The sequence below is a fragment of the Notothenia rossii genome (genome assembly GCF_949606895.1).
Source record: "Notothenia rossii genome assembly, chromosome: 4".
NCBI lineage: Eukaryota > Metazoa > Chordata > Actinopteri > Perciformes > Nototheniidae > Notothenia > Notothenia rossii.
This window is the reverse complement of record NC_136902.1, coordinates 81,582,594-81,602,552: the sequence shown is the minus strand read 5'-3', so window position 1 is coordinate 81,602,552 and position 19,959 is coordinate 81,582,594. Positions and strand designations below refer to the sequence as shown.

General features: G+C 40.3%; 1 protein-coding gene and 1 long non-coding RNA gene across 2 annotated transcripts; both read right to left on the bottom strand.

The window, feature by feature from the left end:
- Positions 1-403: 403 nt before the first annotated feature.
- LOC307037264 lies at positions 404-1,776 on the bottom strand. Its single transcript, XR_013807644.1, has 2 exons — positions 724-1,776; positions 404-506 (listed from the first exon to the last, which is right to left on the bottom strand). It is a non-coding gene; the product is annotated as an uncharacterized lncRNA (long non-coding RNA).
- Positions 1,777-9,875: 8,099 nt separating this feature from the next.
- Positions 9,876-19,493, bottom strand: fzd4 (frizzled class receptor 4). Its single transcript, XM_079679630.1, has 6 exons — positions 18,896-19,493; positions 15,680-15,817; positions 15,097-15,483; positions 14,363-14,508; positions 13,535-13,782; positions 9,876-13,333 (listed from the first exon to the last, which is right to left on the bottom strand). The coding sequence occupies exons 1-6, from the start codon at positions 19,157-19,159 to the stop codon at positions 12,915-12,917; spliced, it is 1,602 nt and encodes a 533-aa protein (XP_079535756.1). The 5' UTR covers positions 19,160-19,493; the 3' UTR covers positions 9,876-12,914.
- Between the last annotated feature and the right edge of the window lie 466 nt (positions 19,494-19,959).

Here is a 19,959-nt window from a genome sequence, read left to right as displayed (position 1 = left end):
TGGTGCTGTGCTGAGGTCGGGACTTTCATCCACTCCATGCGCGTCCCTCATGAAGAGGGTGCTTGGGGGGTACAATTTAGACGGAGTCATGGCTGTCAACTGGGGAGTTGTAAACGAGGTGTGTTTGGCCTTTTAAGTGTGACACATATGTAGTGATAAATGCTTCACCTGACCACTGTTCCTAAATAAAAAAAGTTTTCTGCATCGTCAGTAATTTTTTCCAAATAATTACCAATATTTCACAAATTCTTCATGTAAACTTAAGAGCACAGCTGTATGTTGAGTGTCAGCTTTGCTTGGTTCATCTTACTGGGGGGCAGCTACATGGATGTCGGTGCAGTCCACAATCATTTTGCAGTTGAAGGCAGAATGAATTTATTATTGACTCAGAATGAAGCACAACTTCATGTCATACAATACATTGACTTTATTTGTAATTGTGTAAAAAAATAAAGCATTTATTAGCAAGCAGGACCTGCAGGAACAGAGAACGGTGATGGATGGAGCTGGGAAGAGAGAAGAATAAAGAAAACAGATCAACTTTATTATCGGATATTAATTCAATTTCAAAACAAGTTGCCGCTCCTACAGTTTTCTAGTATGTAAAGATGATTTCACATGACCTATGCAAAATATCACACTCAATACATGTGTCTCTCTGGGGGGTGCATTGTGCCTTTGATGTATATAAATAATATACCATAACCAAATACTATTACGTACAGTGGAAATCAGGTTGCCAGAGCAGGTCAGTGTGCATGTTCCTCAGGGTCTCAGCAGTTACAGGTGAGGTAAAGAAAATAAAAGAGAAAAAGGTCAGTAACAACACTTTAAAGTAACAACACTGAATAATTATCTATTTTAATAATTTTCTCTCAGTAATCACTCAACTACTGTCTTTCCAACAAACAGATTGACTCACCCTCACTGTTATCACAATGAAACACGTCCAGAAGAATGTCATGCAAAGCTCCCTGCCTGCCTGCCTTCCTTCGACTCTCCCTGAACTGCTTCCTTAGCACCCGGTTGAGGGGGCGATAGGCTACTCTTCAAATGTTTCACAAAATACTTACCATGATGACTACTCTTACAGTTTAACATTTTGGTGTACTTCATGTAATAAAATAATAACTTAATGGTAAGGCTACTAAAAATGACAAGGCTAAGTAATGTAATGCTAACTAACGTGCTCGCTACTCGTTGCTACTAGCTAGGTAGCTAACTTGACTATGTTCCATGCACAACATGTATATTACCTATGATATTACCTGATATGTCTGATCCAGCGAGTCCTGGTCCTTTCATCAGACGGGAAGCGATAGAACGAGCAAGTGGTATGATCACTTTTGTGATTACAACATGGTACAAAGCACACGGGCATCTTGTAAAAGTGAATTTATTGGAGCAATCTCTTATATTTATTGGAGGGAATAAATCAGTTATGAAATCTTCTTCTTCGCTTTAATTATGAGTCGCAACCACTTGGAGCCTTATTGGCTGTGACATCACATACGCGACCCAGAATGGGATTTGGGATTTGTAGTCTTTGTAGTCGCGTATTTTTCATAGTCTTATATTTCAACAGTTTTACGACAAAATGTGACTTTTTTGACATGGAAATGATTGTTTAAGATTGACAAACATCATATGTGTAGTTCGTGGCACAATTCAAACGGGATCAAAAGATACGTTTTCTCTCTCCATTGAATTCAATGTATAATTTTTCGCTTCCGGGGTCCCATGGACCGGAAGTAGATGGGCGTGACTTCGCCTCTCTATACCTAATTTTTCCGAAATAAGGTCCCATGGAGGTCCACCGGAGGGGGAGGGACTTCGCCACTCTATACGAGTAATAACTTCTTTTTTTTCTTTTTTTCGAGGGAAGGGGTGGGGGTCAGAGGGCCTAGGTATAAAAGTCACGGCTCGCCATAAACACATCTTTTTAGTTTCCATGTTCTTCCCACATTACAATTTAAGCCAACATACCAAATTCAGAAGAACGACTCCCCAACTCGGCAATCACGTGAATGGACAATTAGCCCTGGTGGGGGTCTGCGCTGCAAGTTATTTATATGACCTATGTCCTCCAAATCTAACAATTTCACTGCACTTCTAGAAAATGCCATTCATCTGAAATCTAACTTCTGCAATATTTAAACTTTTGAGGTTGAGTCACACCTAAGCTCAAGGAAAGTAGGAAGCCGGTTGCATTAGTCAAATAACACACAAGTAAACACATTTGAATGGTTAGAGAAGGAGAGATAATGTGGAGGCAACTAAAGTGAGTCATTTGTGCTTATGTGTCCCAAGAAATATGGAAGGGTGAGAATATACTGACATCAGCACAAGGCTGAGCTATTGATTAAAAACACCAAATGCTTTTTTAGAATCTAGTATTTTTGTGTAGAGTCTTACCAGGTGGTACAGGTAATGATATATTTATTCTACTTTTTGTTTGTTACATCAGCAGTCTCTTGCCACGCAAGAGATCCGTCCATATGGCACCACAGAGTTTTGTTTGTTTTTTCACCAACGTATTGTTGAAGGACTGTTAGTGAATAGAGTGGCTTCCTGATCTATTTGTTTTACATTATAACATTCACATATACTGTGTATATATATATATACTGTATATATATGGACATTTTGTTCATGGCCACGATGTTAAAGTTGATGTTTTTCTGAAAGTATTGTACACTATGATGTCAGCCATTTTATCGCCTCAGCAGCTCTCTGTTAGCTTAAAATGTCATGGTCTTAAATCTTGGGACTGGTGACATTATACTCAGGTTTTCTCCTTGGTAGAGTTCGATGAGTGGTCACAGTAGGGATTTCTTTCAAGGACAGAGTATTCAATCATTTTTCAAAGTGGTATTGCATGAGAGCCAGAAACCCTGTCCTCCTCTGACAGCCCCATGGTGGCATCTTTGAAGAATGACGGCGCAATGAAGCGCTCACCTGTACTGTGATATTTCTCTGCAGTCTACGGGGAAAAGCGTTTCTTGTCACAACAGCGCCGAGCCGGTGGCTTTCTTGGTGAACACATGCTGCAGTATGTGTAAGGATTTGTTCTAACAGGTCTGCATTTCGAGCAGGTAAAAGCTCCTACCTAGGGAATGTACTGCATAGAACAAGTCAGGATATAATGGTATCTGATTTTTGTCCCCAGGGGGAATGTATGTGCCAAACCAAATATAAACCAATATATAATGACAACCCCAAGTGATTATTAGAACCGAAGTTAGTTGATTGACAAAGAGTTAATATGCAAACATTTTGGAAATGGATTATTAATCAAAGATCATTGCTTCAAAGATGTGATTATTTTCAATTTTTCTGATAGTTTGAATTGTTTTGGGTTTTAGAGGGTAAGTTGAATGGAAACACAACATTTAAATACTTAAATACTGACATTTTATAGCCCAACCAACACATTTATTTATTAAGAAAATCCTGGGCAGACTAATCAAATATACAAGTAATTGTTAGTTGCCGCTCTAGAGGTTATGATAATAATTGAATACAAACAATACAACACCTTTCTAGTCAGGAACATTTCAACTGACTAAATTCAGGCCCTGTGCAATGCAAATATCTGCAGAATAATTTCTTACTAGCATGTGGCTTTCCCATGATGCTCCACTTCTTCTTGAGAGATGCTCTTATTTGGTAGTGTGGCTTTTTGGCAATTCTCCCACTCCCGTAACTACACTATTCGATTCATAGTCGACAGGAAAGCAGCAGGTCTGCATCCTAACTTTATAGTGGTGGAGTATGTAGTGGGTTAGTGGTGTGTGAAAAGGAAAAATGGATTGATTGTCCAATTTACAAATGTTTTTTTCTTCCCAACTTATCCGAGCGTGAACACACATACTGTACAAGCTAATGTCTTTCAGGGGTATCATAATTAGAGTGTAGATTTTACACAAACCTACTCAATTTTATAGAGTTGTATGCAACCTAATATGAACATGGCAATCTCCATCCTTCATGTTTTTCTGAAAAACAAATCAATTTTTCTTCTATGTCCTGCGTAATGGCGACCATACAACAGCATTATTCTCACTGACAGGGCAACAGTGGCCCAGCTGGTTCCTGGCTGAAAAAAAACATATTCTCAGTATATTTTCTCACCTCTTAATAAGAATGCTGCCAGCTGTGATGTTTGCAGAAACGCTGGCTGCTACTGCCATTGTACTATACATTAGATAACAAAATAATGAGAATAAAGGGCACAGAAAGCTTCAACCAAACAAAGAGGCAGCCTGAGAAGCCGCAGTGATACACAAACAGATTCTAAGAATGAGTGTTTCTAAGTAATGAAAGAATATGGGTATACCTTTTTAAGGAGCTACTTTAATCAGCTGCTTTTGTGACGACACTATCATTAAAACAGAAGCATAAGCAGCCGTGATGTCAGTTACGTTGTTTGAGATATATTTACGCCATCAAAGGAATTATAAAGCTCTTCAATCGACCTTTGAATCACTTCATATTGTTGGTTTTGGTGATATATATCCTGATGGCAACTGGCATTACATTTAAATGAACATTTGTGAAACCATACATCAATAGCAAACCTTATTCTCAATTCAGGCTTTTCTAGCAGTGCCATCGTCATAGTTAGAAATAGCTGGGAGCAAACAATCTTCTTATTATGTGTGATGTACTGTAAACACATTATAGTGTAACTACTTGTTGCTACCTGAGACCAAAGTTGAATTGATACTAAAAAAAAAAAAACATGCACAGCACACACAAACTCACTTACACATTGTTATAATTGTGTGTGTGTGTGTATGTGTGTGTGTGTGTGTGTGTGTGTGTGTGTGTGTGTGTGTGTGTGTGTGTGTGTGTGTGGGGGGGGGTGTGTGTGTGTGTGTGTGTGTGTGTGAGAGTTTGTTTGCGATTATGGTGGCTATAACTTTAATCCAGTTTTATTATTCCTTAAAATGAAAAGTGCCATTTATACTTTTGACAGTTTTTGTGACTCAAAATGGCCCTTCATAAACCTGTTTCACTTGGATTTTCATTTTGTTGAGCTTGATAATGTGGAATGGGGTTGGAATTAATATGTGGCGCTGTTGTTAAACCCATACTGATCAACCATCAACAGCTTTATTATAATGTAACACTGCAGAGAATTGTAACTTGAATTTTGAGTACAACATATTAGCATCAGATGAAGTTCCTTATAAATGTTTAAAAGAGAAAATCTATACTCAGTGATGGATTCTGTAGAGTATTATTTTTTCATGCGGCAAACACTTTTACAAACAGACCATGTGTTTATTTGTTACGTGGCTGATAACACATGAAACGCTCTCTCTATCCCCCCGGCCTCTCTCCCTCCCTTCTCTCTGTCTCTTTCCCCATATTCTGCACGCATTTATCTGAGAATTCTGTTACAGTTTGTGTCTTTTTTTGGAGTTTGTATATGTGTGTGCGCGCAGCATGTGTACCCTATTTAATTTCAATATATGTGTGACCGGGGTGCAGCTGTGGTGTGTTGGAGCAGTTCTAATAAGCAGGACATAGTGAGCCCTGAATCATACTCCTTAGCTAATTGTCTCATTGCTATTCAGGCGTCAAAAAGTTTCAAACTGGCAGTGCAGAGCCACTGAGGGAACAGAAACACACTCACGCCCTATGTCCAACATGACATGGTCACTAACTTGCTAACACAATATGCAGACCCACAAGCCATCCACACACATTGTTCGTGTCTTATTCAAATTTGGCTGTTCATTGCTTTATTTTTTACATATGATCATCTCTAAGTAATAGGATATGTGGCTATAGGGATTACATTGAGTTCAAACGTGTTTAATATTGCCAAATATAAAGAGACAGAAAAAAACAGCCCTACATTTAATAAAAGTAGTGAAGCTTTCAAGTGTGTAATGTCATGGGAACATTGAACATAGAAATGTTTCACATTAGGTCTCAGGGTTAGGTGGATAGCAGGCAGTTGGAAGAAGTGATCAGACGAACTGACTTCTGTTCAAGCAAACCAGCAGAACCTGGAGTAAACATGACTTCAACAAACTGACCTACTGTACCAGAGCAGCCAGGTCTTTCTATGCCTTCTATTTCTGTACTCTAGCATTGCAGCATAGGAAAAAAAACGAAGGAAACAAACCCAGACGGGCTCTTGGAGATAGATTATGTTTGTGTGAGTCATTTCCAGTCAATTGGCTTGCCACACTGACTTTCTGATTGAGGGAAAACAAAGGAATAATTTATGTTCCGCTTGTTAGACGCTTGCCTCAATGTTTGTCTCAGACCTTTACCCATAACCACACAACACTGCCACTCTCTCTTTCTCATTTCCTCCTTCTTTCCCTTCTCTTTACTTTGCTCCTCCTCTCTATCTCCCACTCTAATGTTTCCTCTCTCTCTGAAGGAGACTGTATTGACCAGTTGACATTTGTAAAGTTGACAAATGTCCTGCTGATATAACATGGAATCTCTGCCTTTCTACCAGAAGGTACCGCATTTATTTATTGTTAACACATTTGCTTAACCTCCAACAGTACAGGCTATATAATGCTTTGCACCCCTGAGTGCTCTTCATGCGCTTCATGAGATAGATGAACAAATATTATTTTATAATAGTGATCAAATAATGTATCTATAAAACACAACAAAATACTGTATAGTCTCTTTAAGCCCCACCCATAGTCCACCCACACAGTGTGTTTTTACTCATGTTACCTAGTTAACACTCACAGAACTGTGTGGGCGTGTATGAACTGTGCATGATCAACATTTCTCTCACCCTTCTGTTGGTTTGTTGTTCCTATTATGGCAGAACAACTTACACTTCATCATTATTATTTGAACATTGGGTTTGATAACATTACGTAATTAGCAGAATAGCTTCACATCCATCTTGCTGGCTAAAGGTCTTATGCGTATGAGTAATGAGTAACTATATCTGTGATAAGTAGTGAAGAAAACAAAGTAATATGATTTATATTGCAACATGTATAATAGTTAGAAATTCAGAAATGAAGAGAAATAGAAGTCACAGAAAAATATCAATGTAAAGTAACATCAAATTCATTTAAAAAAATCTTGCTATTCTTTAAAAAAACAAAAGGCTTCCTAGTAATGTGTTGGATTTAATTAGTGGGTCAAATATATCCTAGAGATGCATTCTTGATTCACCAATATGTGCTTACAATGGTGTGGTCTGGACATAGAGTGACACCTAGTGGTGACAAAGGGCACTGGATGTAACCATAGAGTATCTGCCTTGTCTGGGTGTAACCTTGACAGCATCAACTTGTCATTTGTAAATACAAAGTTTAGTCCAATGTTGTATTTTCAGTTGATTACATATGTATACTTTGTGAGGGAAAAACATCTTAATAGAATGGAATGAATGAAGACATTTGGTTGATTTGCATAAACCATAGCATTAAACAATAAACACATGCATATAGGTCTTTCAATGCAAATATATGCAACCACTTAATCAATCAACACTTCCTAGCACTTCCTTGATGATTCGTGCAGTTTACCCTATCAAACATAATCCATAATAAACCCTGTCATGCAGAACATCTTTCTGTAAAATGAAATGAATCCCAATTCTTCACACCCCATGTATAAAGCGCTCTCTTTTACAGCCTAATGTGGATAATTCTCCAATCCCCTCTTGGCTGGACTTTTGGATTGCAGTCTCAACTCGTTACTTGTTTGGCCGGAGGACCGGGATTTACAAATCCTTCTTGCACCAAATTGGCTCTCGGGGAAAGACAACTACGTCACCCAGAATCTCTAGTGGTGGCCATTACTCAAAACTATTCATGCAGAGGAGACGCTGAGCAGAATGGGGAAACGATTTCAACATTGCCGAGAGGGAACAGCTGCAGCATTCTGCTGTTGGAGGATGACAGATTTCCTTTCCCCTTCCTCACGCTCAATCTCTCATACTTTCTTTCTCCTCTCTATTTTGTTCTCCACATTTTCTTTTACTTCTTCTGTTTCTAGTGAGTTTCTGCTTATTTCAGCACATCTTTCGCTCTTTCCCTCCTTCTCTCTCACACACACACACACACACACACACACACACACACACACACACACACACACACACACACACACACACACACACACACACACACACACACACACACACACACACACACACACACACACAGATTTCCATGCAGAGTAAAATACATTCCCAGGAATATATGTCCAAAGAATTTTAATAGGGCCCTTTCACATTTCAGCGTTGTAAAAAAGGAATACCAACATGCTGTCTTCTAACAGAGTGCAACAAGTGCGTGTCACTTGGTGGACATGTGTGTTTTACCACAGGAGTGAATATCCTGAGGTAATACTGTAAATCTGTCAATGTGAGTAATAATAATTAAAGCTAGAAGTGGAGTTTTCTGTTATTTTTACGGTTGGAAAATCAGCCTTTAGGGTGAGCTCTCAGCAGTGAAAGATGTGTGTGTGACAGGTTACTAAATCTCTAAATAACCACTGAAATAGAAACCTGGATATAAAATGATCTGTGGCATTCAGTTGTGTGTCTCACTCACACACACACACACACACACACACACACACACACACACACACACACACACACACACACACACACACACACACACACACACACACACACACACAAACAAATGTAACTCCTCTTTCTCTGTGTGCGAATTAGAATTTTAGTTTGGAGTGTGTGTGTGTGTGTGTGTGTGTGTGTGTGTGTGTGTGTGTGTGTGTGTGTGTGTGTGTGTGTGTGTGTGTGTGTGTGTGGTAAAGCCACATCTGGAAACAATAGAGCCGTAGATGCTGTCACTTTCCTTTTACCTCAGGCTTTTCAGCGAGCTCTTAAACAAACACTCAATTCACTCATAGTAAATTACAGGAAGGAAATTGGAGCTGCAGACTTAGATATTTGGAATCTCTTTCTCTCTCCTTCTTTCTGTCAAACACACACACACACACACACACACACACACACACACACACACACACACACACACACACACACACACACACACACACACACACACACACACACACTGTAAGCATGCCCAGAATTAATCAGTTTTTCCTGATGCAATTTTACCCATGTTTTGGTAAATTAGAGTCTAGCGTGCATTGAGTGTAATTGTAAAACCCAAATTTCAGCTAATTCTGAAGCAAGAGGAGGTGTGTGTGTGTGTGTGTGTGTGTGTGTGTGTGTGTGTGTGTGTGTGTGTGTGTGTGTGTGTGTGTGTGTGTGTGTGTGTGTGTGTGTGTGTGTGTGTACTGTCAGCGAGTTAGCGTGTGTGTAGGGGATGTTGCAAGTTCATAGCTAATGAGATGTGATGGATGGTACTGGCATGTTTACACAGTAATTACTGAGTTTCCATTGTGGATTCAAACAAGTTTAGTGGTTATGAAGCATTTCTCAGCCTAAGCCAAAGAAACGCTTAAAAAGAAATGCGAGAAAGATCTAAACGGAGTAGCAGCTGTATATATATGTGTAGAGAAAGTTCCTATATGATAAAGCAACAACGTTTAATTTGTCTCATCAGACAAGAGGTGGCAGCATTGTTCAACCCATTAAATTAACACAACTGAGACATGCATTGTAGGCCGATTCATTCTTATTGTTAATGCATGAATCTATGATACTGGTTGTTAATTATATTGAGACTTGAACCAATTAGTTTTTAATCATCAAGGCAGTTAGCAAATAGTTGATCTTTATCATTTTACAAGCAAAGGTAGCAAACACTGCTGTTATTTGTCTTATGTGACAGTTAACATGTGTTTTATGATTTGAAATTGTCAGTCTGAAAAACTATTGGAAGAGCCATTTTCTTGTATCCATTAAAACACATAAAATGTCATCCACATTATTGGAAACCAAAACGTTTTTATTCATCATCATCTTCTGATACAAAAGTGTTTTAAATAACAGTAAAGTAACAGTTAAGTTTAACAAAAATTGTCACTTTTTTACAAGGATAAATTAGCAATTTCTTAACAATACATTGATGACATCATCACAACAAGGAGATTTCTACACAAACGAAACAGTCTAGACCTTTGAGGACTACCATCACTGTTGGTGAACTGATCCCTAACAATAACACATTTCTGGGCGTCCTGAAAAGCAGTAAGAAATCTGTATCACCAGTGGTTCTCAATCTTCATTACGCTGGGCAGTGGGCACACTCGGTATGTTTCAAGGCACGGTGATTGTTTGGAAATGTCACCTGAAGCTCAGCATGGTCATACTTGGTTAGAGAGCCAGTACATTAAGGCAGTTTCAAGGGGAAACGGCATTAGCTCAGAGGGGAGGTGGTTGGGGGTTCTCTCTGTAAGGTTTGTTTGACTTTGGAAATGTAATAAGAGTGCCCATGTATCATGGTTTGAGTAACACTGGTATTTCAGGTTTCTATGATTTTCCAAAAGTATGTTTAAATGCAATAAGGGTGTTGTTACATTAAGCATATTTTGGGCCCATGGAAATACACACTGTATTTTCCGTCCCAATCTAAACATTGTCTTAAAAATACCTGTGACAGGACTTTATGAGGCACTAACTGGTTTCAAATGACACACCAACTTATTCTTACCCCTTATACATTTAAACAGCCCAGTCATTTTCTTGTCTCTACTTAAATGTAGAAATCAATGTGACACATGGCCCACATTCAAAGACTCACTGAAACGCAAGAGCTTTGCTTGATAGATTGTCAGGCAAATATACAGTGCACTGGAGCAGTTGCACATTTTTGGTGGGTCCAGCAGTAAGACCAGAAACAACTACTTTAATTGGCACTATAAGCAATCATAGAGAAGAACTGCAAGGTTCAGATGTTGGGAGATGCCCATTATCATGGAAATGCACCACTACAGACAATGAACAAGAAGTCATGGCTCTGTAATCCATGAAGATTTGAAATATCATTTAGAACATTATTTCCAGGGATGACTTGATTGTCTGGTAAATGAGCCATGATGCAATGGACAAGGTTAAAGAGACAGGCAGGCAGCGGGCCAAAGAGACACGGACAAAAAACAGACAGAAAGAAAAGAGACAAAATGAGGCAGATATTGTCTCAATATAGGTATTATCATTATGATAGTAATAATAGCCCATGGCGGTTGAGATTTGTGGAAACTGATTGCTGTGTATTCACCTGCATAAATGTTTTTGTGCAAATGCATGTGTCACTCTGTCAGTGATAGCTCTTTGTTATTGCATAATGTTTCTTTTGGCAAGTGATTGTCTAATAACCTCTCACTCTTCAGCTTGTCTAGGGTCCGATGTTTGGAAACAAGGACAGAGGGAATCATTTAATTTCCCACTTTGTGGTAACTCAAGAGCATATGCAGTACAGGGTTTCAACAGACAGCGCTTATTAGTGGAAGTAAGCTGTGATTTTCGTAGATTACTGAGGTAAAACTCACACGCCTACATTTCCCAGAAGCCTTACGGCTTTCATATTAACGGGTAAATAAAAGGCAGATCTGGGATCCTCCCAGTATTCATTGCGGTACGTATTTATAGCTACCACAGACTTAAAGGTGGGGTAGGTAATTTTGGAGAAACCAGCTCGAGTGCGCTAGAATTTGAAAATACACAGCCGGAAAAAATCTGCCACTTCCTTACAGAGCCCCTCCTCCAACACACACGAACACGTACATGACCAACGAGGGCACAATATAAGTTTGTGCACAAGATGGAAGGCTGACAGGCAGGTAGGCCATCCAGTTATTTTAGCCGGGCCGGCTCAGATGATTGGTCGTGTTTTTTACAGTACTACGGCTTCCACAGTTGACATTTTTTTATGTATTTTTTGTCAAAGCACTTCAGATATTCATTGCTTTCGGGATGTTAAGAGCATTCCATGGAATATAACAACAAGTGTATCTCGAGCCGGTTTCTCAAACTTACCTACCCCACCTTTAACCTAAGACAGGAAAAATAATCGATTGCTCTTGCCGTTAAAAATATTTGCAAGAAAAGTGAATTTGAATAAAACCACACAAGTTATTTTTCTGAAGCCTTCACAATAAAACCTGACCAAACTGTTAAAGTCTGCATGCTAATATGCTGGGTGATGATTTTCTATTACATCACTGCCGTCCCTGGTAATGCACTTGTGACACGCATAGACACATATTGAATAAAGTTATAGTGCATATACAGCTCAAAGCTGCTTTCCCAATAGCAATACAATCCCCTGCTGTTTTATATTTTAGAAACGGTAATCATTTACAAAAATGTAACAAATCACAGGTTGAAGGCCATGTTTTATATTTTAGATGCGGTTGTTCTGGTATTTGATTTTTGATTTTCCCATATGGAACTAAAAGCCCTACAGGAACTCAAGTTGTCAGGTGCTTTTAGGAAACGTCAACTTTCATCTGTACAATGTCTGCACCAGGACCCTCCAGTGTAAAATTCAGAACTTCAAAAGACCCTCCAAAGACACATTGGATGAGGCCAACTGTCTCCAGCGGGTTCAGTCTCTTCTGCTCAGGGAGGAAAGAGAGGCAGAGAGGTCGACGTGATGCTACACAGCTTATCGCTGTGTCTTGATTGCATTTTCCTGCCTTTTCCATCTCTCTTTCTCCTTCCTTTTCCGGTTTATTCATCTCTCTGGGAAAATCAAGTCTAACAGAGGTAGAGGCTACTCTTGCTACTTTTACGACTCAATCCTCCACTTTTCTTCTCCATAACACCGGTTAGAGGCAGTTTGAAGAGAAGGGGAATGCTCTCGGCAAGCTTTTTTTCGATGCCTTTTACATCCAATGCCTTTCCTTGAGAAGCTCCTGCTACTCCCTCTCATTTTGTTCTCGGTCCTCTTCATTGACAGTCAGTTTCTGCAATTGACAGAGAAGAATGTTGAAGTCCATTTATGTCCCTTCCTCTATTTCTGTCACACAACTGTCTCGTTGCCTTTCCCCGGTTTGATCCAGCCCTCGCCCGGTGCCCTCTTGCCCCCCCGGCTCGCCCTACTGTCTCTGAGGAGGCGGGCCGTGCACCGCTGCCAGGTGTGGAGGGTTTTTGCTGACCAGATCCACATGCCTGATGTGATGCCTACAAGCAGTGACATAAAGATTCGAAGCATCTCTGATGCCATGTATGAGTCCCGGGTGCTGGCCTTGAACTCCCCCCAGTGAGAGAGCTGGTAGAGGTAACAGCCAATGACGGTCGATGCTGGAACAGTGTAGAGAACAGAAAACACTCCGATCTTCACCATTAAACGCTCCAGCTTGTCTGTTTTGGCGCCGTCCTTCTGCAGATTGGAGCGGATCTTGAAAAGAGCCACCAGGCCAGCACAGATGAACAGAGTGCCTGAGGTTCAGAAAAGCGTCATGTTAAGACCAGCAGATAGAGAAAACCCAATGACAGTTGAATAAGGTCTGATTATACAGGTTTAAGAATGATAACTTGGTCTTAGTGAGTCAAATGTTGGTATGCTATTAGTTCTTAACTACAAATGGGTAAAACCCCAGAGAAACAGTTAACCTGATTGTACTATCATGTTGTAGTTACCTATTAGAAGGTATGTGGCCAGTGGAGCCACCACAAAGCCGGTGAGCGCTTCCTGCTGCAGGTTGCCAACATAACAGAGTCCAGTTAGGTCGTCTGCATCCACCAGTCGCATTATGAGGATGACGATGGTTTTAACAGCGGGGATGGCCCAGGCTGCTATGTGGAAGTAGGAGCTGTGCATTTCAATAGCCTCATGGCCCCACTTCAGTCCAGCAGCCAAGAACCAAGTGAGGGTCAGGATTACCCACCTAAAGAGAGAGCAGGAAGAGTGAGTGAAAAGTCAAAACACTGCTCTTATTTACATGTATCAGATTGTCTTCTGTAACTGGCATTCATTTTGGTTGCCAATAACAATTATGTGTTTCCTGGAAGTTAGAAGCTGTTGCAATATTGGACTAACCACTGCTCAAAACTTAACTTCGCACTCTATAGTGTCTACCTCATCATGGGATAGTAATGTGCTGAATAACAGAGGGTTGTGATCATGTTATAGGAGGCAGTGATGTCACTATTCTGCTCTTCGAAAAGGAAACACTGAGGACCAACAGGAAAACGAGGAAAAAGGAAGAGAAAGAGCTGTGACAGCAAATAAAGTGCTCTATGAACTCAAAAAGTGGCTTTTTACAAAGGCAGCCTTTGTGTGTGGAAATGAATCCATCTAGTACAGAGATTATGAGACAGGATAGTTAGACTTTAAAGAAAACAGGATGCAAGTCTCGTGTTCCCATTGTTCCACCAAAGTCCATTCAAAACAGCTGATGACAATGAGACAAAGACGCGCAGATTGATAGGATGAAAAGTGAGTGTTTCTGTGTTTTTTTAACTTACCAAAGTGAGGAAGCCATACCAAAGAAGTAGAGCAGAAGGAAGACTATGGCACAGCCGGTGCTCTTTAACCCTTCTTGCACCAGAATCGGCACTGCAGTGGCATCGAGGTCGCAGGAAACACGCTCCCTCCCCAGTGTCAAGCGTACCTGCAGGAAATTGATAGTAGGAAGAAAAAGGGAAAACGGGTTAGGGTTATGGTAAGCAGAGATTATTTTCTTATTAAAAGAAAAATACATATTCACAATATGATTATTTCCAATTATATCCAGATGGTACATCTAATGTTTCCATGTAAATGAACATTACTTGATTGAATATCTGTATTAATAATAATAAGCTTGGTTTGGATAGCATCTTTCATACTGAATTTGCAATCAAAAGTGCTTCACAGTGGACAGAACATCCAGTTCTTTGGCTTTAATAGATTTGATTGAATTAATTTATTGGACAAAGCTTGGAAAACCCTAAGCATGCAGATGTTGGCTTACTAGGCTGTCATACCTTTAAGTTTAATCTAGTGTCCCTCGTAAAAATACGATAAAAGCGTATAACACATTTATCGACATACCGCTCTAGCAAAATACAAACATACAACATCATTTTTTTTCACAAATTATTACATTTATAAAAAGCTACTATAATCTAAATTGTGTTTTATGTATTATAGATTTATTGTTATTCATTCTCTCAAAACATTCCACTTTAAATGGGCCAGTATAAAACTGAACACTTACCAGGTAGGCCACACTGTACAGATTACAGCACATAGACAGGAAGATGATGGGCCTTTCAGGGTAGGAGAAGCGCTGTGAATCCAACAGGAAGGTCAGGACCGTCAGAGTGGTCGACAGGAAGCACAGCACGGCCCACACCGCCATCCAGGCGTCGGTGAAGACTTTGGCCCCTCGGCGGTACAGCCCGCTGTCGTAGCCACACTGAAGAGCACAGCTTTCGGACTGTTTTAACCAGGTATATTGGTCAGGTTCCGATCCCAGTGCCTGACACTCCTCCGGGTGGGGAGGAATACGAAAAGGCTGGTAGGGAGGTTCCTCGTCCCCCGGGCCCTCCATGCACATGTGGTTGTGGTCGTTTTGCGGTGGAAAGAGGCTGCAGTTCAGCACCTGGAGAAGAGACATGGTGTTAATTGTCATTTTGTTTGCTCATTATGGCTGTGATGTGATACACTGTCAACAGCATTTTGTGCTGATTTTCTCAAAGACTTTGGTTTAGTATTAAACATATTCCACATCACACAACTTCATCCTTAAGTTATATTTGGGAAGACATGCAGGCTGTTGTTGTGATGATTTAAATTACCTCAGGCCATATGAAGCCAAACTCGTGAAGCACCGGGAGGCACTTCCTCTTGACGGACAGACACATGCTACCACAGGGACCAATGGGGATGGGAACCTTGTCGGTGCACATCGGCACATAGACTGAGCACAGGAAGAACTGGAGAAAAAATATAAAAGATCACAAATTAAACATTTTGCCACAAATAGTGAGATCTCATTGCATACAGTTAAGAGTGACTACAGAGCAAAAATCCATAAAATTAGATTAGTCTGATGATATTGTGTAGAGAAAAAACAACTGTTCTGTTTTTTATAAAGAGAAAACACAGTATTAAGGAAAAACGCAAGTGTTAAAATGACAGTATACAAGAAACACTTTTAACTGAAAATGCAGGAAGAATGCAACAGCTATCCAATAAAGTGTGTCATATTTTAGTGAACTGCTTTGTAAGCTTTGACAGAATCATGAAAGTGAAGTAGAGATTGTTCAATAAGTGTATACTGTGTTGCCTATCAGGATTACAGTTAAAGGTTACACCTTCTACTCCCCCATGATTATCCTTCATCTACTTGCATTATACCAATTACTTTACTTCTGCCTTCTTTGTCTTCACTCTCAATACATTGCAACAGCTCTTCTAGTGGTGGCTCTTTATTTTTACTTCTGAAAAGAAACTCTACGACGCCAATGCCAACACTAACCTGCTCCAAGGTTAGACATACATCTCCACATCTTTAAAAACAATCTGTGGACTTGACAACACTGAGGGCATGTGCCATGTAATGCTTCATAATCCCCCCCTAATCCAAGGCTCAGTTTTCTCCGTCCCATGGCAATGGTTTTTTGAAATAGATATGTAAAGTCAGGGTTGTAAAGATAGTGAACCATCTGAAGTCACAGTTGACTCGATTGATGCTAGCGGTGTGAAGGAGTGAGTATTCTGCGGTTACAAAAGGTTGCAATTTAAGGTAATTTCATGCCTTTACAGTGAAATCTGTTTGAAGCCGCAGTATAAAATTGTTCCAGGCTCTTGATAGAAAAATACAGAGAAGAACATTTCAATTTGCTACTTTCAAGTAAAGAAAACAAGCATGCGCTCCAGCAACTGGGAAAGTGTGATTGCTGACTTTAAATACTAAAACTGTGGAGAGTTTGCTAGCATTTTTCATTTCAGAAATACCAAAATATTTGCCGGACCACAATGAGAACTAAATGCCTGGGCTTGTAGCCCATCTCCAGCTAAAGAAATCCCAACTTGAATCTTGAGTTAAGCCCAAATGAAACATGAATCTAAGAAGAGTGTCAAGGTTGGGAAATAAATACACTGAGAACCATTATACAACCTTCTTCTGTGAAAATGTATTTGCCAAGTAAACATAAAACAGTCTGCTTTTGTGCACCACAATAACTTGGGTTATAAAAAATTACAACAATAATAAAATATTACAGTATAGAATAAAAAATAGAGACCAAATTACCTTTTCGGTTTTATAACAGGCCGAACACGTTTCTATATTTGTAAAACAACAGACTTGCTTTTAATTATTAGTCTAAAGTTCTAAACCATGATAAATAAATTATTAACTGTGTTACTGACTGTGGGAAACTATGTCAAAATAAGTTATCGAAGTCAGAGGGAATTTACTCTTAACGCAATTTGTTACAATGTTCACTGATCAGTATCTTTTCTGTAGCAGCTATCTCCTGTAAATAGAGCAGACTGTCCTGATCTGAGGACAGTTTTAATTTTCTCAAATAGAGAATCTTTGTTCGCAAACTGAACCACAAGTATTAGAGTTGTCCTGAGTAATCTGCTGATGGATTGACTGCAATCAAGTTAAATTAAGAACCTAACAAAGTTACCGGAGGGGTTGTCTGTGTGATTGTACATTTAAAAAAGTTTGTTCAAAAGCAGAAGGTATTAAATGAGATACAATACCATGCTGGATATTTCCCACAGTGAATTATACCAATGTATCACTTTCTGGGTGTTTCCCCCGTCCATTGGTAACCTGAGTGCTGTCACTTCACTGCTAAAAGCTGCTCCGGTTACTTGTCAGGAAGCCTCCCATTAGAGCAAATGTTGGGGGGATACGGTTACCCTTTCCCCTTTCCTCCCTCTTTAGCGTGCACGCAAGTGTGTGTGTGTGTGTGTGTGTGTGTGTGTGTGTGTGTGTGTGTGTGTGTGTGTGTGTGTGTGTGTGTGTGTGTGTGTGTGTGTGTGTGTGTGTGTGTGTGTGTGTGTGTGTGTGTGTGAGAGAAAGAGAGAGGGGGGGGGGCGAGGGGGGATAGCTAATGTTACGGGACAATTTTCAGCTGGAGGACAGTTTTATGCTGCAGTTGCTCCATGTTCGGTCTGGCTGTCTCACACAAATGTCTTTAAGCACTTTATTAATTTAGCATGGAAAAGTATTTTTGGGCCCTTTCCCCAAACACCTGTGCACACACAAATCTCTGAATAGGTTGTAAAAATAGTAATAGATATCTAACACATATCCAAACTGGACACTTAAGACACATCTGAGAAAACACTGGATCTCATGTCTCTATTCAGATATCTTGGTATGATGTGTTTACATGTGGGACATCTTCAAATAAATACATGTAATACACCTAAAAACTAAATGCCATTCACAGACAATTTGATCTTTGTTGAATATAGTTGTTCCAATTATAATCTAAAGTAAAATCTTAAAGATGGGAAAGAGGATTCAATTTGTTTCTTACATGGTGCATGAGGCAAACAGGCAGCATTTGTCTGAGCACACTGAGGGCACCATTGTTAACAAGGAGACAAGTATAAAACATGGAAGACTCAGCTGTTGCTGTCTGGGGCATGATCTCAAAATGTCAACAGACAGAGGGGACATTTCTATTGAAATTAGCATGCCAGCCTGGCGCAACAGCAGGGAAGGATGAAATCAGGGACCCCTCTGCTAATTTTAACTCTGTGGGGGCAAACCTATATTAAAAATCCTCCTCATTATCACAGGCTCCATCATTCTAACAATTCACTATTGCTGGTAGCTCCCTTTCATGTGCTCTGGAACCACACTCTTCCCATCTCTATCTCTACACATCTCCACACACAAATATAGCAAGACTATTTTGACTCAGCCATGCCTTTTTAAAGTCCAGGATCAGTGTTCCTAAATGTGCCCCAGCCTCCCTGAGCGCTTTTAATAACATGATCTATTCTAACATCAGTATGCATTTCTCACATCCTCCCAGTACCTTGAGTTGACTGGAGCAGCCGTACTGTATCAGTGGAGTGAACGTGGTCAGCTGCAGCTCGGCGTCCGACTGCAGCACGTTGCCGACCAGATTGGGCATCTTGGTGACGTTGTAACCCAGACCCTGGCACATGCTGATCCGGATTGGGTCACAGGTCATTTCCTCCACCTCATCACCGAAAGCCAGCACCATAGCGAACGGAGCCATCAGCCCGGACAGGAGGAGCAGTGCTGCCCCGCTGAACCACACCATCATCCCGGGCATGGTCACTGAGCGCCTGACTTCAGCAAATGTTGCCACAGGAGATATCCTCCTCAAAAGCAAAGTGAGGTGTGAATAGTCCAGGAAGATTGGAGCGCGTGTAGTCCGTGCGTTTTGCTATATTATCCAATTCCGATCCATTCAGTAGAATAAAATATCCTTTAAACAGCTGGGAATCATTGCGCGATCGGAGCGTATAATCTTTTTTCAATAAAACTCCTACGTTGGGGTAAATCCCGCTGTCCGTTCGCGTTGTTTTCCGTTAATAAGTCCGTAGAAGTGAAGCGCAGCCTCGGGATACAGCGTTTGTGGTTTTGCACCTACTCCCTGCAAGCGTCCAGCTCTAAACTTTATTGTGTCTGCGAGGAGAGACTGTTATTCTCGTCCAGAGGAGAGCCGACCAATCCGTGCGCGGGAGTTGGGTTTCCCTGACCAACCACTGACCAGGAGGGCGGGATCCAAGAGAAAAATAGAAAAGCGACCCTCTTCTCCTCCCCTCTCCCCCATTTTCAGTCTCATCTTCTCTCCTCTCCTTTCCTTCAGTATTTTCTCCTTTTCTGTCTTCTTTCTTTTCTTCTTACTTACTATTCTCTTCTTTTACCACTCTCCTCCTGCAAAGAAAATAATCGAGCTTCCCCACTAATTCTGACAATATCCAGAACAGATCTATTTATACTGGCTGATGTGGCTTACATGTGTTTATGTTGGCTGTATTTTTAGAAAATAAGCATTTGAAAACGTGAGTGTGTTTTTATTTTATATTTAAAGTACCTATAATGGTCTTTAAAGCCTGTCTGGAATTC